Below are 26,275 nucleotides of genomic sequence, written 5' to 3' on the forward strand. Positions count from 1 at the left end.
ATCCTGGAGACAGAACCACAAGCACGGGAGCTCTGCAAATTTGTGCCTTTTGTTTTGTTAATAAGATGTTGTGTGTTTGTTGTTTGTTGAAGACACGAGGGAAGCACAGAAGTGGCCTTTATCCCTGGGAGGGGACGGTTACATCCTGGACTGTCAGTGCACAGCAACAGCCCATCCCCACCTCCAAAGGCTGTGGGAAATGGCCTGAGCTCCTGCAGGCTCAAGGTCCACGTCAGGTCCCCAGAGGTAGGTGGAAATTCATCTCTAAAGAGATATGATACCAATCCTGGAGACAGATACCAATCCTGGGATCTTGCCTTGATCAGAGAACTCTTCTTTAGGGAGTCCCTAGTAGTACTTCTGGAAATCCAGTGGGAAGTCTGTGCTGTTGATGTATTTACCTGCAGGCAGATGTTTTAAATCTGAAATAATTTTTTCTCTCTTGGGTTTGAGACAGAGATGGATCTGTGGAGGTAATGACAGGAGTTTCATCTCCAGGGCCTGCATTCAGACCTGTTTCAAGAGTCAGGTTTAAAAAAAACAAAGCCCTTCTGTGGATAGCAACCTGCATCTCATTCAGCACCAGTCATAGGGCTGGAAGGGATCTCTGGAGTCAGTTTGATCTAGGCTCCTAGCCAAAGGCAGGCACAACTCTTTATTCTTCAAGCCCTGTGATGAGGATGAATCCCCAGCATTCCTGCACAGCCCATTCCTGCTCCTGACTACTCTAATGATAAGCCAGGCTCATTCCTGCTGCAAAGCCAAGCTCCACTTTGTGTTTGCAGAGAAGTGTTCGAGCTGTGAATGGCTGGACAGGGTTTAACCACACCACCCTCAGGGTCTGCAGCTCCATTCTGTGCATTTGTCACTCCCCTCCTGGGCTGGTGCCATGCTGGGTGTCCTTTCTGCCCTCTCCCACACAAATTTCCTTCAAAAGAAGCTGGCTGGATGTTCCTTTCATGCAAGACCATTCACAAAACTCCTTGCTTTCCAGACCTGTGGGGACACAGGCTTACATGAATGTCACATATGTGCTGCCTTTGGGTGCACCAGGCTGGAGATGTACCCTAGAAAGGCACCAGAGCCCCTGGAGCTGTGGCTGGGTGCTGTGGTTAGACCCTCACCCCCAGCTTGTGTGGTGCTGTGCACTTGTATGAAATCTCACCATTGTCTGGACTGAAATGGCTCCTTTCCTCACTTTGCTGCTGAAAGATGGAGCTTCTAATGAAGTCTGGACTTCCAGACCAGGGAAAGAGTGCCCAGGCAGGTGTGCTGCCTGTCTGTCTGTCCTCACACCAGTCCTGTGCCCTCTTGGCACCCAAGTCCCCAGCTGGGTCACAGCTCTCTTGGTGGTGCTCACCCTCAGATTATTTTTCCCTCTTCCTTGTGCTTTCAGCCATGACCTAGCACACAAGGAAAGGTGTGAACTGATCTCAGCTTCCTGCCCTGCTCACTGGGATAATTATGGGTTTGGGCTAAATATTACACCTGGCTGTGGTCAGACTTGGGACCTCCCTGCTGGATTGGATGCAGAGCTTCAGGGAGATCCTCTGTGGAGAAACCAGGCAAGGCCAAAACCAGCCCCAGCACTCAAGCACAGTTACAGAAAGGACAGAGCTGTGTGTGTGTGACCAGAGGTTTTGGGGTGGCTCAGCCTGTGCCAGGTGCTCCCAGAGAAACCCCTGGAATCTCTTTAGGCCCACCTGCACAAGGGATGTATGTGGTGCCCTCATGGCTCTGCCTTGAACTCAATCTCCTGCTCATTATTTACAGCAACAGATTCTCCTTAGCAACTGTCTGTGCCATTTTGTCTTGTTTTTCTAGAATAGACGTGAAAATCCTTTTCCTGTGCCTTCTTTGTCTCCAGACATTTGCCCACCAGAGCTCACAGTCTCAGGTGAGTCTTGCTCAACCACTCTCTTTGTGAGGGTGACAAACAGCTGTGGCTCCTCAGAGCTGAGGAAATTACAGAATCACAGAATGGATTGCCTTGAAAGGGACCTTAAAGCCCAGCCCATCCCACCCCTGCCATGGCAGGGACACCTCCCACTGTCCCAGGCTGCTCCAAGCCCTGCCCAGCCTGGCCTTGGGCACTGCCAGGGATCCAGGGGCAGCCCCAGCTGCTCTGGGCACCCTGTGCCAGGGCCTGCCCACCCTCCCAGGGAACAATTCCTAATTCCCAATATCCCATCCAGCCCTGCCCTCTGGCAGTGTAAAGCCATTCCTCTTGTCCTATCACCACATTTTTTATCAGTGTTTCTACTGCTGGAGTGGAATTTAATGGGGTGATAGTGACACTCAGCCTGCTCAGAGAGAGGGCAGGCAGCAGCTTGGTTTACTCAGTGAGTAGTAATTATGTCCATGTTTGCCCATAGTAGCAAAACTCTTCACTAAGGCATTCAAGGACTGAGGTATTCAAGAAGACAAATTCCTCCACTCTCAGCCTGTGGTTCACTTGCAGCAGTGGCTTTGCCCACCCCAGACATGCAGCAGGTTCCCCACAGGCCACATTCCCTCCTGGGGGGAATGGGGGCTCTTGGACACACAGCATAAAAGCAGCCAGGTGGAGAGCTGGGATGTACACAGCAACCCTGGGCTCTGAACAGGCTTTGAGGATGCCCTCAATTGGCCAAACTGGGAAATGGCTTAGATGTTAAATAAATCAGATTTATCTCTACATCCAAACTTCATCCAAGTTTTTGCTTATTTTTCCATTCTGTGTTTCATCTTTATGCTCTGGGTCTCCTGAGCTCTTACCTTTTGTGGAGAGAACCACTCTGTTCATCCAACACTGTGGCAGCAATGGGGGTTGAACCTGAATCACCCTGCAGCTTCCCAAATCCCTTAATACTATTGAGGAAACCTCAATAATCCCCAGAGCCCAGGGAGACAACCTCCACAAGGTACCCCATACCCTTGTGAGAGGAAGATTACTCCTGCCCTGAGGGAAAGATGAACTTTCCCAACAAATCCTGAACAAGTGCTGCCCACCATTCTTGCAGCCTCAAATCCAACAGCCCTTCCTTCCCTGGGACATTGGCTCTGCTTACAAATCCCTGTGCCTTGCTGCAATTCCCCTCTGGAAGGCCAAGGGCAAGCCCTGGAGCTAAACTGTGTTTAGTCCATCCCTGGGACCAGCAGGAGATGGAGCAGCTGCTCCCAGGGATGCTTGCTCGCCTTGGGCAAGTTCAGCAGCTTCAGCTCTGTCTTCCACACTGCCCTGGAGAGGCCCTGGGATGGGGATGAGCTCTGTCCTCCCTTCCTGAGCACCCTGCAGGCGCCAGGGACACTCTCAGGTGGCCACCATGGACAGCCAGCCCTGGTGATGGGGACAGAGCAACCCAGTACCAGCAGTGACCTACGCATGGCCTGACTTAGCTGGGGATTTGATCACTCCAGGATTTGAATGTGGGATGCCAAGGAGGCTTTGTGTCAGTGTTGTCATCCATGGAGACAGACAGGCTCTGAAAGAACCACCAGGCTGGGAGCCTGGGCCAGGCAGTGCCTCTGTCTGGGTGCCTGGTGGATGCCCTGGATATGGCTGTGTCCAGAGCTGACAGCAAAGGCACATGGAGCTAATCCTGATTAGCCATGGCTCCAAGGGTAATGGCTCTGCCCTTGAACTTGGAGAGGGAAGTGCTGCTGGCTGATCCAGCAAACCCATTTGCTGCCTCTTGCTGCTTCCCAGCTGCTGGCCTTAGCAGAGCAGATGGAGGCCTGGATTAGGAGGATTATGCAGCTCCTCTGCTACTCACTGCCTTCTCCTGGCACCTGGGCCCTGCCCCGATGGCCAGGAGGGTGAGGTGTGAGGGAGAAATGCTGCAGGATTCCAGAGGAGCTGTGGGACCTGGCACAACAGGCTCCCTGTCAAGTTATCCAGACCCAGGCAGCAACAGGAATTGCTCCCTGGGTGAATCTTGTGACTGGCACCAGAAGGACCCTTGTCACCTGGGCTGATGGTTTGAGGGTGGGCAGGGGCAGGCACAGACACCCTGCACCCTTCTGGAGTCTGGTTGGGTTCTTCAGGAGCAGTAACACCTCCTGCAGCCCTCCTCCATGGTTCCTTACAGGCAAGGGTTAATCATAATTATGATTAGGTGGGGCTCCCTCCAGGAATGGAGGGGCAGGACTGGACTTTTGTGCTCTGGACCTTTTCAGCTGTGCAGCAGTGCTGGCAATGCTGAGCCAGCTGTTGGCAGCTGGATCCTCCAGCTCATGACAACTTTTCACTAATTCAGCAGCTGCTGCCTCTGCCTCTCTCTGCCTCTGTGCCTGCCTCACAACACATGTGGCTGCTTCTACCCAAAAACCCTGCCTGCCCAGCTGAGGGGAAAAGGGCTCAAGGCTTTTTGCAGTCTTGGGGAGGGAAAAAAATCTCAGAGTGGTGCTTTTCCACATTACTTTTAATCTGTTCATTCCCATGGGTGTCAGGAATTCTTTCTGTTTTTTTTTTAATCAGAGTAGAACAAGAACCAGGCAGATTTAAATTAATTTTTCTCACAATTTACCATAACTCAAAGACTCCACAAAATTCTGTGATTGGAAATTTCCAAAGTGCTGGAAATTTTTTGCAGTTCTTTGTCCCTGGATGAAACATCTCACTTTAAACCATGCAGAAGCCCAGTTTCAGAAGGATTTCCCCCAGTATCCAGTCTCTCCAAGAGGGCCTAGTTCAGCCTTCCAGAGATGGTTTTAGTAAATCCTGGACTTGGATTTTTGCCCTGCTGCACACACTTTATACGAGAGATCTGAGTTTTGCTTTGCAGACACCTCTACCCAAGTTCTTCCCCGTTAATCTTTGGTTTTGATTTTTCAGCACCTGCTTCAGCTTCTAACTACAAAGCAGCTTCAGGCACCAAACCTAAAGTAGCCCTGGATCCCCATATCCGGCTCAAGGATGGAAAACTGGAACTGGTGAGTGGCAGGGTCCCTCTCCCCACAGCAAGGTCTCCTCCTCGTGCACTGTGCAGGAAATAGCCCAGCTTCAGCTGAGCTTGCTGGAGGCTGAGTCCAGCCTCTGAAGGTAAAGAGGGTGAAACATCCTGACTGTGTCCAAAGGGGCATTAAAACATCCCTTGGCTCATCTTGGCTATTTCTTGGTGCTCCATGAAGTTCCAGAAGCCTTTTCTTGGCAGCTGCCCCTCCCTTGGACATCATGCCATTGGCTAAGGTTGTGCCCTCCAAACTTTTGGTGCTGCTGTCACTGCTAGGGTGCCCTCAGGCAGGCTGGTGTGCGGGAGGGAAGGCTGAGACAGGAGTTATCGAGGAGCCATCCAGAACCGCTGATTCTTCCATCATTTCGTGGAGAACACACTCCATGGGCATGGAGCAGAGCTGCCCATGTGCTCACCGAGACCCTGGGGAGGGACAGGGTGCCTTGAGGGGCCGTGTCCCAGTCTGGCACCTTGGGCTCTTCCGGCGTTTGAGGGGGGACGTGGGGCCAGAGCCCTTTGTGCGAGGCCCCGATGTGACGAACATCTGCTGCCCCCCGACGGCAGCGCCGCGGAGCCGCTCTCCGAGCCCGCAATTCTGAAGCGGACCCAGGGTGGCATTCGCACAGCGACCTCTGCTCCTCAGGGGACAAAGCAGCTCCTCTGGCTGGCAGGAGCGCAGCGCTTTGCTTCCCCTTTCTAAGCCGTGGTAGCTGGGGGGTGACACCGACTGGCACAACCCGAGGTAGCTTTGGGGTGGCCAACCCCACCAATATCCCAAAGTCAGGGAGCCTGCAGCAGGGCCTTGCTCGGGGGGTGGGCAGAGGAACGGGACAGCAGAGGGACCCCAGGGCCTTGGTGCTGGTGCTGGGAAGGTGAGCGAGGATCCCTCCGAGCCCCTTCCCAGGGAATTTCCAGGAGCTGCTGTGAGCAGGAGCTGTGAGTGCAGCCTGGCACTCGAGCGTTTCACTAGGGCTCGTTCCCAGAGTCTGCTGAGCTCGACTTTGTCTTTTAAAAGCTTCAGTTGCTGCTGCCAGCAGGAAAGTGGGGCCTGCACAGGCTTATCTGCTTCTGTGTGCTGCCCTGAGGTTGAACTGATAAATATCAGTAGAAGTTAGGGCATCAGGAGTAATGAGAGGGCAAAACATGCAGTGGAGGAGCAAAATGTTTGAATGTCTCCTCTCTCCATGAGAAACACTCTGTTAATAGCTTTTATCTTCCTGGTTCCAAACACAATTTCTGAGCAGTAAGAGAAAGGAGAGGTTGAGCTCTTGCCAGCTGAGTCTTGCTGAAACTCCACTGGTTTTTGATAAAAGTCCTGAAAACTCACTGGAGCTGCAAATCTGGTTGCAGATAAAATGTTCTTGGAGGGATGTGAACCCGTGTTCAGGAACAGACATTTCTGTACATGTGCAGCAAAGGAGAGACTGCAAATCCAATCCAAGCCTGTTCCTTTGGGAGATGCTGCCTGGAGAAACTCAGCACCAAGTCTTCCCAGTGCTTATCCCAAAGAATTGCTTTTCCAGTATTTTTCTTTTTAAAGGCTCCTTGTTTCTGCTCAAGGTTCTGCAGTACCTTGGTCTGGATGTGACTGAGGAGAAGAAGAGGCAGCTCCGGCAGAGCCTGACCACGGACTCACAGGGGACTGTGGCCTATGGAGGTGAGCAGGAGCTCTGCCCAGGGGGATCTGACATTTCTGTGCAGCTTCACTGGCAGCTAAAAAGGGAAAAAGGGACATAAATGGCTGGTGAGACACCTGCCTGGGTAGGGATAGAGCCTATAAAGAGGGGAAGTCACAAACACAAAAGAAGGCATTCTGTAGAATCATGGAATCCTGGAATGGGTTGGGTTGGAAGGGACCTCAAAATTCATCTCATTCCACCAGACACCTTCCACTATCCCAGGCTGCTCCAAGCCCTGTCCAAGAGGACACTTCCAGGGATGGATCAGCCACAGCTTCACTGTGAAACCTGTGCCAGGGCCCCACTGCCCTCATAGGAAAGAATTTCTTCCTAACATCTAATCTAAACCTACTCTTTGTCAGTTTAAAGCAATTCCCATTGCCCTATCATAGTTAAAATCAGACTAAAAGAAAGTTGGTGCAAGAATTTACTTTCCTTAAAATCCCAGCTTTCCTAGTAGGAACTGGCCAGAGGAGACACACAAAATGAAAGCCAGTTCTGCTTTCTGTGGCCTTCCAGAGCATGGCTGACCTACAGGGTCTGCTCCCCAGAAGGCTTTCAGCAAAAATCCAAAACCATCAGCAATGTCCCCAGCAGAGAGAACAGTCACAAGGCATCTGGATCAATGTTTTGTGCAGAGGGAGGGATGGGACACAGAACCACAGCCCTCTCCTATGAGTGACTGGAGTTGTACTTTGTGGAAACAGAAATGAGGATGACTGGGGGTATTTAGCAAATGTGCTGCTTTTGCAGACTCTGGCTCCTGCTGCAGCCCAGGGACCGTCCAGGACAGGCTTCAAGGTGGGATCATGAAGTTCAACAAGGCCAAGTGCATGTACTGCACCTGGGTCAGGGTAGCTGCAAGCACAAATCCAAGCTGGGTAGAGAAGGGATGGAAAGCAGCAGTGGGAGAGGATTTGGGGTGTTGGTAGGTGAGAGCTGGACCTGCCCTGGCTGTGAGCACCCAGAAACCCCCCTGGGCTGGGCTGAGCCCCAGTGTGGGCAGCAGGAGGGGGGATTCTGCCCCCTCAGGTGAGACCCCACCTGCAGAGCTGCATCCTCCAGCTTGGGGGCACCTCAGAGCCCCTTGCAGGGCCTGAAGGGGCTCCAGGAGAGCTGGAGAGGGACTGGGGACAAGGCATGGAGGGACAGGACACAGGGAATGGCTCCCACTGCCAGAGGGCAGGGCTGGATGGGATATTGGGAATGAGGAATTGTTCCCTGGGAGGGTGGGCAGGCCCTGGCACAGGGTGCCCAGAGCAGCTGGGGCTGCCCCTGGATCCCTGGCAGTGCCCAAGGCCAGGCTGGGCAGGGCTTGGAGCAGCCTGGGACAGTGGGAGGTGTCCCTGCCATGGCAGGGGATGGAATAAGATCATCTTTATGGTCCCTTTGTGCCCAAACCATTCCATGTTTCTCTGATTCTGTGACTGGAAGCTCTGGGACCCTGGTGCCACATCCCTGATGGTCCCCACCTGTCCCACACAGCCCCTTCTGCTGTGCCTTCCTTCATGTCTGAAAGCAAAATTAATGTGGATTTTCAAACTTGTAAATTTAACATCTTTTCTAAGTACTGAACTCACTGAGTTGTGTTTTTGTTTAAATCAGCAACATGAGAAATGGTCAGCAGGTGCCTATTGTCAGGGAAATGTGGGTTTAGCTTAAAATTTTAAAACTTTCAGAACCACAGTCGTGAAAACTCCCCTGTGAAAATATCTGGGGTTTTCTGGGTTTTAAAAATTTATTTTTTTTCAGTTGGATAAGGAACAGGAGTCTAATAAAGGCTGTCAACAACTCATTTCAGCTTGATGGGATTGCTGACAAACCCAGGATTATTAGGGAAACCAGTCTGGCATCTCTAAACCCTGCTTGGCACCAGTGGATGGCCCCGAAATCAGTGGCATTTTCTCCTAACCCACAGCAATTTTCTCTTTTAACCTGGTAAAAACTGCTTGTTTCTCACAGATGTTCTCCAAGCACTCAGGGATCTGATGCAGGAGGAGCTGGACGAGGCTGGTCTGGATTCCAGCTCTGTGCTCTTCACTCAGCACGAAGTGGCCAATTTGCTGGATACATCAGCTTTTCACTCCCTGGTCAGTCACCCCAAAGCTCTGCTACATTGAATCCATGGATCTTCCACATGAAATCCATGGAATTCTGAGATGGGAAAAGCTAAGTTACAATTTTCTGGTTGTTCTAGAGTTAGAAAGACAAAGCAGAACTATTAATTAATCATTTTTTAATAGAAAATTCTATAAAATACCTCAAACTTCTCATTTTTAATAAGGAAATAAGAGTATCTATGGGATAATATGAGGAAATAGCCTGGCAGCTATGCAGAAGGAGAAATAGCCATAATTAATCAGTTCTAAGTAATTTCATTTGGCTCACAAAGTGAAAATTCACTCTAGTTCAGCCATATCAGCAATGATGGGGATCAGAGAGTAAAATTCTGTGGGGCAAAATGAACCATGCTGGAGCTGAATTATTTAATGTGCCTTTTGATCTATTGCATTAAAATGCTGCCTCCTTTTTTAGGTGATTTTGATTCAATGTGTGATGAGTCTGTCCCTCTCCTTGCAGACCTTTGACTCTCTCAACTGCAATGGCAGTGAGGACCTGGAGCAGCTGCAGCTGGAGATGAGGGATCTGCGGCACGAAGTCCGCAGGCTGAAGGTTCAGAGCAGATTTCTTGGCTGGGGTGTTCTGCTGTAGCTCTCTGTGGGGGTAATGGGGTGGCCTGTCCCTCTGGAGAAGTCACCAGTTTGCATTCTGTGCATTCCTCGTCACACAGGAGCCTCTCACCCTCCACTCTCCTTAATTGCCTCTTTCTCGCTCTCAACCTCAAAGGAAAACTTATTTGTACTCAAAGCATGCAGTCCCTTCTCAGCAGGGAGTTAACATATTTAAAAAGCAGCTCTCATTAAGAATTCCAGTGTGTGATTAACAGAAGCAGCACCTGTCCTCTCACCCTCACCTGGCTGTGAGCACCTCAGCTGTGTCCAGGTGGAATTCTGCAGGTCACAGCTCTAAAAGCTCTCCCTGTGGGGGGACAAAGTGCACAGAACTTCTGTAAAATAATATTCTGGTGGGTAGGGGCATTCTAGAAAATGTGCTGTCATTTGTTGCTTCTAATCTGGTGAAAATATTTCCCACAGTGTCTCCTGAGAGAAGTGGAGAGCAGCAAGAAGTTGATGGAGGATGAGCTTCAGAGGCTGAACCAAGTTAGTGGAGGGATTTCTGGGGTGCTGGGGTGGGTTTGGGGTGGGTTTGGCAGCTGAGGGGGATGTGGTGTGCTCATCAGAAGTTCCTGGTGCTTGCAGAAGGCGCTGGGGTTCCTGTCCGAGAACCGGAGCCTGCACAGCAAACTGCAGATGGCTGAGGTGGTGCAGAGACAGGCCCACAGTGCCGAGCAGGACTACGAGGAAGTGATCCACCTGCTGGAGGCTGAGATTGCAGAACTGAAGATGCAGCTGGCAGGGAAAAAGGCAAAGCATGTCTCTGAAATAGAGGTAATGCAACCCCCTGGAAAAACCCACAACACTTCAGACTCTTCTTCTGTGGGTTCATAGAGTCATGGAATGATTTAGGCTAGAAGAGATCATAAAGCTCATCTCATTCCAGCCCCCTGCCACGGGCAGGGACTCCTTCCACTGTCCCAGGTTGTTCCAAGCCCCGTCCAACCAGGCCTTGGACATTTCCAGGGGTGGGGCAGCCACAACTAAGGTTACCCTCCTTCTATTTACACAGGAGAAAATGAAATAGCACATAGACCATTTTCTGTGTGGGACCACAAGGCCAACACAGTCTCTGCATCTGTGTTATAATTTGCATAACTTCCACTGTCCCTTCCCAAAGGACACTGCCTTTGCTCATAGCAAATGCCACAAACTGTTGTTTCCAAAAGTCAAGGCTGGAGCATCACCACCCCTTTCTCCTCCTGCTGTGTCCCTGTGTCAGGAGGACATCCTGGAGCTGAGGAGGCAGCTGTCCCTGGCTGATGGCCAGCTACGAAAATCCGAAGTGTCCCGGAAGCGCCTGGAGATCTGCAATAGGAAACTGCTCCTGTTTGTGCAGGTGAGGTGTGCACCTGCCCACTGCTGCAGCATCACCACGGCCTCTTTCCTTCAGGGTGCTTTTGCAAGTCCAATCAACTTCCTGCTCCATAAGCAAGAGGAGCTTTTTTCCCTCTCTCACCTGAAAAAGTCACTGTCTGTTGGTTGGGAGGAAGCAGGGAATGAGCTCAGATCTCCTCATACCCCTGGGAGCAATGCAAACTCCATGGTGCAGGTTTTGCTGGTGGCTCTGCTCTTCCTGGCTCCCTGTGCTGAGGCTGTCAAAATCATCCATGCTCACCTTCCCTTGCTATAGCTCTATAAATAGGAACCTGGAGAGTGGCTTTGCTCTTCCAGAGCTTTTCCCCCTGGATTTCCTGCAAAATCTCACAGTTTAGTCTTTCAATTGGCAGGTTTTCCACTTCATTCCCTGTATTGGGAACACCAGTATGTGTAATTAATGAACTGGCCAGCATGGGAAGCATTAATAGTCAGTGTATCTGCTATGGCTACTGGTGGCCTGTCCCAAGAACTCCTGAAATCAAGCAGAAACAGTGGAGCAAAAGGAAATGTAGAGACTGTGTCCTCTGCTCCAGAGAAGGAAGAATTAAATGCCTCCAGAGCTTCAGCATTATGTGCTACAGTCTGTGCAGTTTGGGGTCAGACTTTGGCAATATATCTCACTTGACTCCAGGGTCAAACATCACAGGATTTCGAGCACTGGAGCAAAATGTCTTCCTTTTCTCTCCACCCCTCAGTAGTGTTGGAGAAGTGCATGGTAATGAGAGCTTACACGTGCAGGTCCAGCCCAGGAGCCAGGGGTTGCTGGCAGCCATGATCACTGAAATGCAGCCTGCAAATTATTCCTTGGAAGAGGATTTTTGTGTTGCATTTCATGTATTTTAGCAGTGGTATTAAAATGCAGAATTCAGATGTGTCTGTAAATTCATGAATGCTGCCTGAGCTGCAAAAGGCCTTGAGATATTTGCTTCAAGGGCAATGAATAAGCAGAAGCTGATTACTGTCATATTAAATCTGATCATCAGGAAAAACCCATGGGGTTTGTTCTCAGGAATTATTCATTCCTACAAGTTTGAAACCCTTTTTCTTTTTTCTTTTTTTTTTTTCTGTTGCATGACAGAACATTTACAAGGTCCTGAGCACACACAGTCATTTACCAGATGAGAAAAGGTAGGAGATGGCTTCTGGGAATGGTGAACAGCAACATGAAATGTCCTTTTCTGACCTTTCTCTGGGGAAGGTGCTTCACACGTAACCTACCCAGAGTTTCTAAGCATACTTTCACTTTGCAAGTGAAACCATGGGAGAAAGATGATCTGGAGGCTGCTGGTGGGCTGGTGCTGGGGGACTTGGGCCTCTGTTCAGGCTTTTTTTTGGAGTGAGGAGCTAAAAGTCAGCTTGGGTTAAATTGCTCTTGTCAGCAGAGACCCCAAGCAGGTTGTTTCAGAGCAGCAGAGTTTTGACCCACCTGCTTTTCCAAACATAAACCAGGTTTTGGCTCCAGGACCACATCCTTTTTTATCAGCAGTTAGAGCAGACAAAGTGTAAGCAAGGAGCTCTCCAGACTCTCAGCTGCATAAATGGCTGCAGAAACAGAGCTCAGGCTTCTGGACTCCCCTCCAACCCAAGCCTATCTCCTATCCCTTGGACATAAATGTATCACAAGTCTGTGTGTGTTTTTAACTGATTAAATCATTGAAAAGTCACTGTCCCATCGATAATGACCAGTCCCTTTAAAAGCCAGTTTTTAAGAGGGCTGGAAATCAGTTTTTAAGTTTCCAAGTTGGTTATTTCTAATATAATGCGGGGGGAATACTTTTGACAAATTCTAAAGAATACTTTGCTATTTTTCTGTAACAAAGCAATGCAAGTGTGTCTAACAGACACTTGAATGCGGAGGGATGGAGATGCAACCCCCCAAACACACAGAATTTATGTAGCAGATCCTTCCTGAGAGGCTGGCCAGGATTGTCAATGCCCATTCTCTGATAGAAGTATTGATGGCACTTTCCGTATTTATAAGCGTCAACCATGAGACAGAAGAGGATAAAACAGATGCAGTCTCAGACACATCTCTTCCACCTTCAGATCTTGTTGACCTTTTGCTATCAGAAGCTAAAGAACTGTTAGCACCAATCCTCTCCAACAAGGACGGTAAGCACTAAATTAACTGCAGAAAGCTGAATCCCAGCAAGTCTCAGGGATCTCTGCCAGTGTTATTGGCAGTTTCCAGCACCTTCCATATTTTTCCATACCAGTTGAGCCTCCCTGACTCTCTCATGCTCACTGAGATGTAATTACCCTATATCCATGTGACTCATCTGTGGATCTGCAATGCAGACTCACAGGGTATGGAGTCAAAGACTTGTGCCCAGGGCCAGAGGAAAGGTGTTTATCCAGGGGAAAACCCCTGACAGGCAGGAGGAGAGTTTCACAGAATCACTGAAATGCTGGTTGAAAGGGACTGCTGGAGATCAGACCTTCTGCTCCAGGTAGAGCCATCCCACCAGAAGGGATCTGCGGTGGGTTTAGCCAGCCAGGATGGAGATCCACAGCCTTCCTGGATGGTGTTCCCTCACTGCTCTGTGACAAAGATCTTCCCAGCACCCAGCCTGAGCTCCCCCAGGGGCAGCCTGTGGCCTCTGCCCCCAGTTACACCGGCTGCACTGCCAAAAACATCTCAGCTCCACAGCCTTTAATTTCCCCTGATGTAGCAGTGGGGGCTGTGGAGTTGCCTCCTGGCCTCCTCTTTGCCAGGCTAAACAAGCCCAGCTCCCTCAGCCCTCCCCAGCCTCTCCCTACAGGCCTGGGGCTTCCCTTGCTGGATCCTGTCCAGTTCCCCAACAGCTTTAAACCCAGGATCCAAACTTTCCTTCTGCCATCCAGGTACCATTACAGCAATGCTGAGCAGAAGGGAACAGTCACCTCCCGTTTCCTTGGAGTAAAAACCAGCCATGCTCCCTTTTCCTCACATCTGTGAGCAAACCAGGGAACAGGCATCCAGCTCCATGGGAGTCTGGATTGGATTTCCCAGTCTGGGACTCTGAGCTGGTCCATAAGCCATAGACCTTTCTTGGTGGCAATTATTTGACACTGCTTGTCTCTTCCCCCACAAAATGAGTGTCTGACCTCCTCAGTGTCATGTCCAGGTGAATGCACAGCCCCAAACAGGTGCCCAGTCCTTGCTCTTTTTGATGCTATTCACCAGCTCAGTGTGGCCACAGCCCAGCACTGGCTTTGTCTCAAAGCACAAGACACAAAGAAGTAATTGCAGCCTTTCAGGAGCACCTCTGGTTTATGAGTGCTGTCAGCGTTTTCTGAGCTCCTGCCCCATTTAAATGTGCATTATCATAATGCAGCAGCATTGGGCATGTTCTCTGCACTAACACTTGGCTCTGTGCTTCCATCTGCAGCTCTGCCATGGGACAGGGACCAGTGCCTGCCTGCTGAAGGAATCCCAAATTACAAGGAGTAGGTGTCAAAACTGCTGTGGTCTGTAATTTGGACAACACAGATACTAAAAATTCCTGTTAGTTTTGTTGGGGGTTTTTAACCAAAACTGTTGCTTGATGACTTTTGATCAGACAGTCTAGGAGAGGCCTCCAGATGGCCATGACAGAGAAATACTGTGAAATTCCTAGACAGAAAGAGGCTTCCTGCCCTGCACGGTGTGAATTCCTGGATTTCTCTTTTGCTTTATAAAATGCTGGTTTTCCTTCAGGCCAGATGGGAATTTGTGGTTCTGTGGCTTGTCTAGCCAGCATTTTTATAGCACACTCTGTGTAAGGGAAAAAGCATCACTGAATATGTTTTTTTTTTTTTATGCTGTGATACTGAGATGCTGTGAAGCTCCAGACAAGGAAAGCAGGTTGACTTGGCTTTGTTTGGACCTTGAACTGTTAAATTTCCCTGAAACCTCTTAAACTGCTTGTATTTAACAGAGCCATTTCCTAAAGTTATCTGAAAGGGCACTTTGAGACCTAAATATCTCCTGCTGCTTTCTTAGCTTAACTCAACCTGAAGATCTGCCAGCATGGTTTTTTGTTTAGGTACAAAGTACCCATTTGCAAATGATAATTTCAAGGTTATGAAAAGCATTTTCAGACAAAAAGGCGGCCTGCACAGTCTAACCAGGCAAGATCTGTGGCTGCTTCTTCTTTCCTAAATAATGAGTGCTATAATAATTACCCTCTGTGTCCTTCTGCCAAACTACCTAAGGCATATTTCTCCTTTTCAGTCACCTTCATCAGAAGACCACGTGGCCCCCTCCTGCAGGCCAGACCAAGAGTGACCAACCACAGCCACCAAGCCCCACAGAACTGCCTAAGAAGTCGACATAAATATCCCATGGCTTGGTGGTGCTCTGAACCATGGCCATCCATCCCATGGGGGTTGGGAAAGACACCCCCCAGGCACCTCAGCTTCCAGGCCAAGCAGACTGAGAACAAGCTTTCTGACACAAGAATCATTCTTCCTAACTATCCAAGACTTCTTCAGCAACCTCCCCTGCGTGTCTACCTCTGAGTTATCGTACAAGGCTTTTTGCTCACGGTTTTGCAGCTTTATAGGAAAAATATTCTCATGAGGCTACAGAGGCCTGGATTTCTGTGGCAGCCTTTTAGAGCTTGTATTCTGGGTAGCATGAATGTACCTGAGGGACTCAGGGGTCTCCAACAGATCCCTTTTGGTATTTCAGATGAAAAACCAAAGTCTATTTAGTGACTGTAATCAAAGCAGCTTAATCCCTAGTGTCCTAGTTGTCTTGGGATAGGTATTTCTCTTTTTATTCTTTTTGTATAGCTTATCCCAGCTGCAGTGCTTGGAGTGGGAAGCAGCAGCTCAGGCAGTTGTTGGCCAGAGTGCAGGCCAGGCAGCAGGGTGCTCTGGTCACAGCGTGGACAGCGAGCCCTCCCTGGAACGTGGCAGGACATAGTGGGCATAGTGAACATAGCTCAGTAAAGGTCCCTGGTGTCACTGGGAAGTGAGATCCACGTGATGCAAGACTGGGACAGCAGTGGATGGGGATCAGATCTGAGATGGGCAGAGGTGTGGAAAATAAAATGGAAACACTCCTCACAAGGAGTTTGCTCTCTGGGTTCTGATTGCAGCTGCTGCGTTCAGCATCTCACAGACAAAGACACAGCCTGAGACCATTTTTCCTCCCTTTTATTTTGGCAGCTCCTGGGGAGATGCATTGAGAAGTTGCAGGAAAATGGGGTACAATCTGGCTTTTACAAATAATTTGTTAAGATTACTTCAAATCTTCTTTGTGGGGGTTCAAAGCATGTGGATTCTTTATTGTTTAAATTAAAGGCTTAGGCAAAATCATGACCCTCACCAGCATCTCCTGCATTCGAGGTATCACTGCACTGCCAAACCAGCAACTGTGTGGTGGAATATATCACATAAATAACCAGTCTGAAATTCTGGGTAAGCTTAATTTCATAGCTTGGGGTAAATCAAATCTTGGAAGTGCATACCTCAGAATATAAATTAAAGGACTTCTTTTAAAAGGAGACATAATCCTTTGGACTGCTTACAAGGAATATTCCCAGGAAGGAGAAAATATTCATCTTGGGATATCCTGTTTAATAGCTCATTCCCCAGTGCTCTCTGCTGTGATGGAATGATAGCAAATCCTGGTGTTACCTGTGGGTTTGGCCCTAGAGCTTTGTTCTCATCTCCTGTGTTACACAGACAGGGAAAGAGGCACACACAGCAAAATCCAGTCTCACCAGTCTGGTGTACCCTGGCTCTGGAAAAACACCTCCAGTTCCCCTGGGGTTACCCAGCAGATCCCAATCTGCCCCTGGCAGGGTCTCTCCAAAAGCATTTGGCTGGAGGTGGCATCCCAGGGAGATGTTTCCAGCCCCTGCTTGTCACACTTGTCAGGGAACAGCACAAACAGGATTTTGGGAAGGAGCATGTCTTGGGTTGTGCTTTATTTTGTGGTATATTATTTCATATACCCAATGTCACTTGAGACACCTGGGAGAAAAGGGCAAAGTTATGGGGGAAACATACCTGTTTAGGCTGCACTTAATCAGCTAGAAAATCAACAATCTGTTGTGGAAATCCATGGAAGTTTCAATACCATCTCTGACAGTCATGGAATTGAGTCATTTTCTCAAAATACAAGTTCTGAACTCCACCTCCTTGAGTGTTCGAAAGGCACAGAACAGGACTGTCCCAGCAGGGACCAGCTACATGGCCTGAAAGAGAAACTCTTGATGCTGCTTCCACAGTCTGTATTATTCCATAGATGTGTATTTAAGGTCCCAAGAAAGAAGATTTTGTATTAAAGCATCACAGTGGGTGAGGGTTTGGATGAAATTGTGTGGTTGGTGCTGGCACCTGGCAAAGGGTGGAAAGAAGGGGATGCTGCTCCAAGGCTGCTGTATTTGGGGTCTCCTGAGCTGTCTGTTTCCAAAAGAGCTGGGAAGTTCTCAACCTTTAAAATTTAAATTTAATAATAATAATTTAAATTTTCAACCTCTGAGGCACAGAGCCTCAACAGCTCTGTGCTCTCAGCTTACTGGCTCTGGAAAGGAAATCCTCCATGTTCCCATCAGCCACTGGAGAGCCTCACGTCAAACAAGGATCAAGCACTGCATGCTTCCCAAAGCTCTTATGTTTCTCAGCTGGTTTCCAGTATTTCCTCTGAATTTACCATATTCCTGTGCCTTTGCTCCAAGCCCAGCAGAGCTCCCTCTCTGTTAACCCTGCTGTTCCAACACCACCTCTGCAGAGCAGTGCTCAGAGCTAAGCTCTGACAGGAGCTGTGCTCCTGGAGGTGACACCGATTTTGGTGACCCAGAAGAGCAAACCTGTGTCAGGCTTTACTCCCAGGCAAGGGGAATCAGGCAGAGCTCAGCAAGGCACAGGGTGACATCTCCTCACAGAACTACCAAGAGGCAAAAGGGGAAATGCATAAAGGAACAAACAGCACAGAAAGAGAAGTTATTTAAATAGGGTGTTCTTTATTCATACAGAGCCTGTCTAGCACTCTACAAGAGAGCTGAATTCTGGGTTAATTTGCAATACTTTGGGCTTGCTTGTAAGGTTGTGGAGATGTGCTGCTGTCACAATGTGCTGTGTTTGTCTCAGAGAATGTGCCTTGGAGGGTCCCAGAATGACTGCACAGAAATGAGAAGGAGTATTTGTGATAAAAATGAGACCTGAATGGTATTAGATCATCCTGAGTGGCCTTCCAGATCCTGAAGGGATCCTACACAAAAGATGGAGGGGGACTTTTTACAAGAACATGTAGTAACAGGACAAAGGAGAATTCTTCACACTGGCAGAGAGCAGGTTTAGATTAGATATCAGGAAAAACTTTCTTGTGAGGGTGGTGGGGCCGTGGCACAGAGAAGCCATGGCTGCCCAGCCCTGGAAGTGCCCAAGGCCAGCTTGGATGGGGCTTGGAGCAGGAGGATGGTGGAAGGTGTCCCTGCCATGGCAGGGAGTGGAACTGGATGAGCTTTAAGGTCTCTTCCAGCCCAAACCATTCTGGGTTTCCATGATTCTATGATAGGCTGGAATATGGCAAATATTTTATGAGCCAAAATGCAGAGAGACCCCCATAAACAGAGCATGTGATAAACTCAAAAAGATTAATTTAAAGAGCATCAGTGGGATCAGCTGTTGAGCTGGAAGCTTTGGGGGTTAAATATTAGTAATGTGATGGGTTTATTTTGTATTTCTCTTATGCAAAGCAGAAATTCAGCTCTTAGCTGCTGGTGGGTCAGAGAGTGGGAGCCCCCTGTGGCTCACAAACCAAACCAAACCAAGATTGGAGCATCCATTTCAGAAGCTGCAGAAGCAGGGAAGGCGGGGCAGGGAGCCCCGGCATTGTCCTGGAAGGTGAATGTAGCAGAGCCATTAGCACAGTGCTCATCTGCAGTCCCACGGGAAAGGAACCCAACCTCAGCCTGCTGCTCTCCAGTTTCATCTCTGCCACCTCGCTGGGTGACCTTGGGCAGCACATTTCATCTCAGGTTTGCACCAAAACCAAACGGGACTGAGAGTGGCACAGGCAAGGCAAAGGCCAAAGGGATCCACGGGGTGCGGGGCAACCTCCTGGCGCCAGGGGGTCAGTGAGGGCTGTGGGGTCCGGTACTGCTGCTCTGCTTGCAGTCAAGAAAGCCGCAATATTTCACCTTTTCCTGCCTCTCAGAACAGCAGATCCAGCTTTTGCTCAGCTCTGGTGAAACAGAGCGAGAGGAAGTGTTAAAAGGTGTCTTGAGCGAGGTGTGGAGGTGCAGAGCGAGCTCCAGCCCAGAACGGTGCGGGGGTGGAGGCTGCTGTGTCCATCCCAGCGCTGGAGGTGTGTGGGGAGCCTCTTTTCCTCCCAGCTCCACTGTGACACCTGGACTGCAGCCCACGTTTGGAGAGTGGAATTCACCTCCACGCTGCTTAAATGGGCTCTAAAAGGCAGGTGAACTTTACTGCTGAATTTTTAAAGCAAGCCTTTAATGTTTAACCAGTGCTGATTTTCTAAGGGCTGTTGGACAGCAGCTCCTCAGAGCGACACTGCAGGAAGGGCTGGGCTGGACGTGTGAAGCTGCCTTTGCCTTTCCCTTTTCCCTCAGGGATCCTCCCCCTGCTCAGGGCTGAGTTACCCCAGCACCTCCATCACAACCCACTGAATTTTCTGGCCTTGCTGACTGCAGCTTTGCCACAAACCTCCTTTGCAAGTTCTTTCAGCTGCTTTCCTAATAAGGTAAATAGGAATAACAATACCATGAACAATCCCTACAAGCTTTTTCCTGCACGTGATGTCCCAATGCACTTGAATTGCTGTTGAATTTTTTAATTTATGCCACCAGATGAGGAAGAGAAGCTGAGACAAAAGCAGAATTTGAAGTGAAATGCCCTTGCAAAGGGAGGAAGTGGAGGCTGAATGATATCTCCAGACCAGATGCCCTTCCTGGAAGACATTCTCCTTTCTAAGTGCAGGAGTTCCTGGGCTGGGCTGCTGGGGGTGAGAACTTCTTTCTGAGGAGCTCCCATGATAAAAAGCTGAGGGTCAGTGCCAGCCCTTGAGGCTAACACCCAGTCCTGGTAGGTGGGAGGACAGTCAGGGCCCTTGGGAATGCCCTGGAGAGTTGGCCCCGTGTCAGGGGAAAAGGCAGCCCAGTGCCACTGGAAAATGCCAAGGTGACCTTCTGGCAGCAGGAGAAAACAAGTGCTGGAAAATAGGAATTATGGTCAGGGCTGCACAGCAGAGAAAAAGATGGATTGGGACTCACAAAATCCAGCTTTTATGAACTGAACAAAAGGGAAACAACCACAATTAGGGCACAAAGCAGTTACAGGCTGGTGTAAATTCTGTAGCATGAAGATGGAAATAGTGCTTTATTTTTTCTTCTGTTTTCTCTGAGGAAATTTAGCAGTAAATGAGGAACAGGAGAGACATACAACTTCTTTAAAAAAGAAAGTTGCTTTGTGATGGGAAATTCAGAATATTTATTTGTAAATAAATACATTTTGTTTTTTATTCTGAATATATATTTATAAAGTAGATATTGCAGACCTTGAGTAACTTTGTGTCTTTTGATGTCAAGTTGTGCTGCAAAGGTCTTTAGGAAAAGTGCTCTGGCTCCACAGGCACTGGGAGCTCTGACATTTGATGGTCAATGGTTGTTTTTGAGCAGTGTCAGGCTGGTCTCCTCAGTCTGAGATAGCAGAGCATTTCAGGAAATATTGCTAAACAGAAATAGCACTGCAGCTTCCTGAAATGCCTGCCCAGATAAGGGGACACTCCACAGCTGGAAGTGATAAGGAGGCAGGAAAAGACAAAGCAGCAGTAAATGTGATGTTACTTCAATTCCAGCAGGCAAAGGGGCACCTGGTCCTTAGGGAGAACCTGAAAGGAGACTCTGAAGGTGCAAAACATTCCCCAGGCTGTGTCCCACACCCCTCTCCTCCACCAGTCTTGGTGCCACACGCCTCTCCTGCCTCAGGACCAGGAGTGCTGCTCAGGCACTCTTTGACACCCCAAAGTTGGACAGCATTGGCACCATTTCCTCCACAGAGCCACGGCCCCAAGGACTGTCACTGAATGGTGACAACTGCCCAGCACATGGCCTGACAAACAGGGGCCACTCACCCTGAGCTGCAAAGCCCCCAGGATTCAGCAAACACTGCACAGGCTTTCAGAGTGGTGGGAGAGGGGAAGCTGAGGGGTGAGGATGCCTCCCAGTGTCCTTCTCAGTCTCACTTGTCTGGGTGATCCCCTGGTACCTCATCACAGAGTACAGTTAGGGGAATATTTGCTCAAGGAGTGGGTTCACCGGTGTGTAATAAATCATGTAATAAATCAAACAATAATACAGTGTATGGAATATTAATCCAAATATTACCGGGTGGGACATGCCTGGGCCCATCTGACCCTTGCTGCTGGGCCAAAGGTGGCAGCTGTGATGTTTCACCTCAGAGATACATTTGGCCGGCTGGATGCTGCAGCTGGGCACTCACAACAAATCCAGGCATAGTAGAAACTCAGTTTACCTCTGGTGGAAAAGGTTCAGGGGACGGTGAAGAGAGAAAGGAGAGGATTCTGCCATAGAGTTTTAATCCAGAGTTTATTCCAGGATGACAGACCTCTGAATCTTGTAACAGCTCCCAACAGAATCCAGACCGCATGGTCCCGTCTCCTTTTAAGCCCGGGGACAGGGGGAGGGGAAAGCAGAGGTTGGCACACCTGGGGGGTTGGGATAGGTGAAACAGGAAATGGCATCACACTGCAACATCAGTGCAGTGATAGAGTAAAGGGCTCAGGTGAGCGGGTCCCTTTGCTCTGATATACCCTGGGAAGAGCAGGATTAGATTGTGTTTGGGAGCTGTGGCTCTGCCTCCTCCTGCCCTGACCCAAGAAGGTTCCTCCTCCTCCTCCTCAAGGGCAGGTGCCAGCTGGGGGAGAATCACAGAAACACGGAATACCCTGAACTTAAAGGGTCCCATCAACATCATCCAGTCCAACACAGCCCTGCACAGGACACTCCAACAATCCCACCCTGTGCCCGAGAGCGTTGTCCAAGCACTCCTGGAGCTCAGGCAGGGTTGTTGCTGTGACCCCCCTGTGGGGTGGTGTGAGCCCATCTCCACACACAGCCCTCGTTATTCTCCTTTTCTGCCCACATGAGACCCCACCTGGAGACGTGCCCGGGGCTGGAGTCCTCAGCACAAGGACACGGAGCTGCCGGAGCGAGTCCAGAGGAGGCAGCAGGATGACCAGAGGGATGGAGCAGCTCTGCTGTGGGGACAGCCTGGGGGAGCTGGGGGTGTTCACCTGGAGAAGGCTCCGCGGAGACTTCAGAGCCCTTTCCAGTGCCTAAAGGGGCTCCAGGAGATTTGGAGAGGGACTTGGGACAGGGGATGGAATGAGAGGCCGAGGGGGAAGGGCAGCGTTCGGTGGGACATGGGGCAGCGCCGTCCCCTCACGGCCAGACCCGCCCGCCCCTCAGCGAGATGGCGGCGGGGGGCGCGGGGGGGCCGCACGTGCGGGGGGCGGGGCCTGCCCGCGCCCCCGCAGCACAATGGACAGCGCCCTGCGGGGGCGGGGCCGCGCGGGGGGCGGGGCCGGCAGGGGGCGGGGCCGTCGCAGCCGCGGGAGCCGCCGAGAGCGGGATGGGTCCGGCCGGGCTGCGCCGCGCCCGCGGTGAGGGGGAGCGGGACGGGCGGGAGGGGAGCCGGGGGCTGGGCTCGGGAATCTCTGGGTGTGGGGGACGGGAGGCGGCCGCGGTGGGCAGCGCTCTCCGGGGGTCCCTCGGGGCCGCCGTGTGAGGGAGGGGCGGGAGGGAGGGTGGGTGTGAGGCTTTTCCTGCCTCGCGTGTCTGGCCGGGTGCGTCGTGAGGCGGCGGAGCGGGGGCGGTGGGTGGGTGTGGGGGCGCCGGGAGCCGCTCTCCTTCGGACACGGGAAGCCGAGAGGGAAATTTTAGTTATAATCCTGTAGGATCAGAGAAGGAGCCGGTGAAGATCGGGGTGGCTGGGGATCCCTTGGGGTCTAAGGACAAAATGCAGCGGTTCTGGAGTTGTCGGGTCGGTGGTGCCGGGGGTCGCTCCCGGCGGGACCCCGGCGCCAGCCCCAGCCGCGCCAGAGAGCCGGGCACGCCGAGCTCCCCGGGGCTCGGGGTTAACAGATCCACCCTGGAACTCGCCCTGAAGTATTTCTAAACTCAAAGGGTGACCCTGGTCAATGGCTGTTAAGTGCATTGATGGATTTAACAGGTTGCCCAGAGAAGCTGTTGCTGCCCCATCTCTGGAAGTGCCCAAGGCCAGGCTGGACGGGGTTTGGAGCAGCCTGGGGTGATGGGGCTGGAACGAGATGGGAAAGGTCCCCTCCAAACCATTCTGTGATTCCATGTTTTCAAGTCAGTTTCAAGGTGAACCAAGTATATTCTCTGGGTCACTTGGCTAAACTCCTCCAAGCAGTAAAATTGGTCTGTAGATGATGAGAAAAAAAACGTGCTTGTGTTGATGGCACCACTTGTCTGGTGGGGCTGATGACAGCCAGCCTCTGTTAAAGGAAAATACAGCTGCAGACTTAACTCAAGGCATGCTGCAGCAGTTTGCTGGTGCTTTGTTGTACTGTCAAGTGAGCTTCTGCCTGGCTCTGCTCTTGATTTACATGTTAAACTGAAGCATGGGGTCCTTGGCAGAAGAAGGATGTGAACTTGTTGAAGTGGGGCCAGGGGAGCCCATGGAGATGCCCCAAGGGCTGGAGCCCCTCTGCTCTGGAGCCAGGCTGGGAGAGCTGGGGGTGCTCACCTGGAGAGGAGAAGGCTCCAGGGACACCTCAGAGCCCCTTGCAGGGCCTAAAGGTGCTCCAGGAGAGCTGGAGAGGGACTGGGGACAAGGCATGGAGGGGGATGAAGCCCTTGCACAGGTAACCCAGAGGAGCTGTGGCTGCTCCATCCCTGGAAATGTTCAAGGGGCTTGGAGCAGCCTGGGATAGTGGAACGTGTCCCTGTCCAGTGCAGGGGGGGAAACAGGACAGGCTTTAAGGTCCCTTCCAACCCAGACCATTCCAGGATTCTGTGTCTCCTACTCTTAAATTGTGTTTGAGAATTGAACTATTTCCTACACTGGATGGATAAATGGATGTGGTATGACTTCCTGTGGAGTAGTAAGGTGAAGAATGAGGGGTTTACTTCAGGAATGCTTATCTCCTGCTGCAGGCTGGCAAATAGCAGAGAGTTAATGTATTGCTGTGCATAAAAGTTCCATGGTGATTCTTTGGTGAGAAAATTACCTTATGAGATGGATGTGTGGAAATATTGGGCATGGAGCTTGTTGTGATACACACATGGAAGAGAAACAGCTCTGAGAGCAGAGTGCTGGACACTGTTCCCTCTCCTTCTTCCCCTCAGCCAAAAAGACTGTTCCCTATTGTGTGGTCAGGAATGCATACATGTTGTTGTTTGGGTGTTTGTGTTGCTTCTCTTTGGTTTTGATCCAGCCAGGACTCCAGGTACCTCTGGCAGGTGTAGGAGCAGTGCCCAGGCTCCACCTCAACACAGTGACCTGCACCCTCCATGCTGCCTCACCTGCTCCAGAGGTGTTTCTCAGGGGCAAGATTAAGCCCTGCCTGAGCAGATGTCTGCTTCTAAAAACTGGTAAAGATTTATTCTGGCACCATTCTGCCTTGAGTCTTCCTTATATCAAGCTTCAAGAGACTTGTTCTTAAGTTCTTAGGTGAAAAAGCTCTAATAAATATCCTACAGCTTGGTACTGTGTTGTTATTCTGTGTGTAAAGCAACAATTACAATATATCCCTAAGTGAAAGGGGCCCCAGGCAGAGGAAATGTCACACACCTTTCACTCCACCTTTCTCTAGGAGGCAGGAGGAAAGAATGCAGCCCTGTGGATTCCCCTTTTCTAACTGGAAATATCAGCTTAGCTGGGTGCCACAGCTGGCTTTCACGTGGTGTAATGGTATTTCAGGAAGTCAAGAATCCTGCTATTTTCAGCAGTTCTTTGTCAAAAACAAAACAAAAAAACCTGCTCATTTCTCTTCAAGATGAAAAGCAGCCACCACAGGTGGGAGAAGTTAATAAAGTCACTTGCTGCCAGTTCCACATCCAAGAGGCAGCCCCAGTGTGCAAGGAGCTGAGTGAGTTCTGTGCCAGGCTGAGAAGCAGGGGCAGGGGGTTTGATTCAGGGATTTCTGTGGATTTAATCTATACACTCATTTCTGATTTCCAACCATCTGGCTGTATTCTGTTGAGTAAGCTGCTCCTACAAAGAGTAGAATAGAAGTCAAACATATGGAAAATCCCTCAGGTGTGCAGTGGGTGATTCTGGATGAGAAGGAAGCACCCAGTCACTGTCACTGCCTGTCCCTGTGCTGTATGTAGTGATGTATAGGCCTGGCTCCTGTGTTGGGGGAGCTTTGCGCACGGGGGGTGCTCCACTGCTTCTTCAGAATCCATTTCTCTGGAATGCTCCCAGAGTTACAGCAGGTGCCATCAGGGGTCCCTATCCCTCCTCTTCCCACCTCCCTCCCTGGAGCACCCAGCAGGTGGATCCCAAGTGTGTAATGAGATCTCTCTGCTTGGCTCACAGAGGAGTTGCTGTGTGGGCTGGAGCAAAGGAGGTGCCCAGGGGGCTGAGGCTCCCAGGGCTCAGTGCTGTTGGCACAGTGTGCCAGGGGATGCTTTGGGAAATGTGGTGGCTGCTGCTGTTTGCTGTGTTCATCTGTGCAAGAACTGAAATACTTTTAATACCTACTTGGGATGGGTAGGGTTGCTATTATTGGGATGGTTGTTAGTAGCCAGATTTGTTGCTTCAATGCATTGATGACTCCAACCTCTGAGCTTTTATCAACTACTCTGGGCTTGGCCAGCTGGGATTCTGCCTTTTTCCTGGTGTTTCCCCATGGATGCTCCAGGTGTGCCTCCACCTGTGGATTGGGGTTTCTCTGTGGTCATGCTGCAGTTCAGTGGGTCACTGCTCTTCACCTGAGTTGTCTTCCCTAATATGTTTTTTTAGCCAGATGCAAATAGGAAATTGAGCAGGGAGCCTGGGCCACTGTAGAGCTGGGAGGATGTTTGAGGAGCAGATAAACTCTCTGGTTGGGTGGTTTCTTTCTGGTGGTTGAACATACCTGTTTATAATTTGAGTGGAACACAAGATGAATTTAAAAACACATCTGTCTTTGGTGCTAAAGCCCTGGGAAGATGCACTCTTGAGCTAGCATGGCCCAGATGCCCAATGGTAACACCTGGGACTTATTGTCCTCATCAGTGCTAATCATCATCTTCAGCTGGGTGTGCCAAGCACCCACCTTTCACTGCCTTTTCTGATGTTTTTTTCCTTTTTTCCCAGGACTTACAGCAGGAGTCCCTGTTGCTTTGAGAAGCACAATGACCATCTCACAGCTCTGTTTGGAGGAGAGGGCATAGAAAGTCTGCTGCCACTGCACTCTCCCAAGGTAGGAAAGATTTCTAGGGCAGGTGTGAGTTACCAGCTGTCATTCTTCCACAGCTTCCTGTGGGTGTAATAGTCACTGGCTCTTTTCTCCAGCCTTCCCTCAGCTGGAGGAGCACAGGGACAATAAACCTGTGGCAGTTGGGTGCAGCAGCTG

At 50.3% G+C, this 26,275-nt stretch overlaps 2 protein-coding genes across 3 annotated transcripts in view; both read left to right on the forward strand.

Annotated features, from left to right (window-relative positions):
* Positions 1 to 17,019, forward strand: part of LOC129127389 (syntaxin-binding protein 4-like) — a 40,853-nt gene extending 23,834 nt beyond the window's left edge. Inside the window, exons 10-22 of one of the 2 annotated variants that reach the window (XM_077186862.1) lie at positions 93 to 246; positions 1,825 to 1,897; positions 4,817 to 4,914; positions 6,495 to 6,591; positions 8,576 to 8,703; positions 9,194 to 9,286; positions 9,769 to 9,834; positions 9,934 to 10,122; positions 10,571 to 10,687; positions 11,807 to 11,856; positions 12,710 to 12,840; positions 14,100 to 14,157; positions 14,924 to 17,019. In XM_077186862.1, the coding sequence (XP_077042977.1) occupies positions 93 to 246; positions 1,825 to 1,897; positions 4,817 to 4,914; positions 6,495 to 6,591; positions 8,576 to 8,703; positions 9,194 to 9,286; positions 9,769 to 9,834; positions 9,934 to 10,122; positions 10,571 to 10,687; positions 11,807 to 11,856; positions 12,710 to 12,840; positions 14,100 to 14,157; positions 14,924 to 15,026 (1,357 nt within the window). In that variant the 3' untranslated portion in view covers positions 15,027 to 17,019. The remainder of the gene's footprint in view (positions 1 to 92; positions 247 to 1,824; positions 1,898 to 4,816; positions 4,915 to 6,494; positions 6,592 to 8,575; positions 8,704 to 9,193; positions 9,287 to 9,768; positions 9,835 to 9,933; positions 10,123 to 10,570; positions 10,688 to 11,806; positions 11,857 to 12,709; positions 12,841 to 14,099; positions 14,158 to 14,923) is intronic. The other variant, XM_077186863.1, reaches the window with a different exon arrangement.
* Positions 17,020 to 22,262: 5,243 nt separating this feature from the next.
* Positions 22,263 to 26,275, forward strand: part of SEC14L5 (SEC14 like lipid binding 5) — a 38,829-nt gene continuing 34,816 nt past the window's right edge. Inside the window, exons 1-2 of the mRNA XM_054644052.2 lie at positions 22,263 to 22,348; positions 26,017 to 26,122. The gene's annotated coding sequence lies outside the window, so the exon portion shown is untranslated. The remainder of the gene's footprint in view (positions 22,349 to 26,016; positions 26,123 to 26,275) is intronic.

This window comes from Agelaius phoeniceus, chromosome 16, assembly GCF_051311805.1.
Source record: "Agelaius phoeniceus isolate bAgePho1 chromosome 16, bAgePho1.hap1, whole genome shotgun sequence".
Lineage (NCBI taxonomy): Eukaryota > Metazoa > Chordata > Aves > Passeriformes > Icteridae > Agelaius > Agelaius phoeniceus.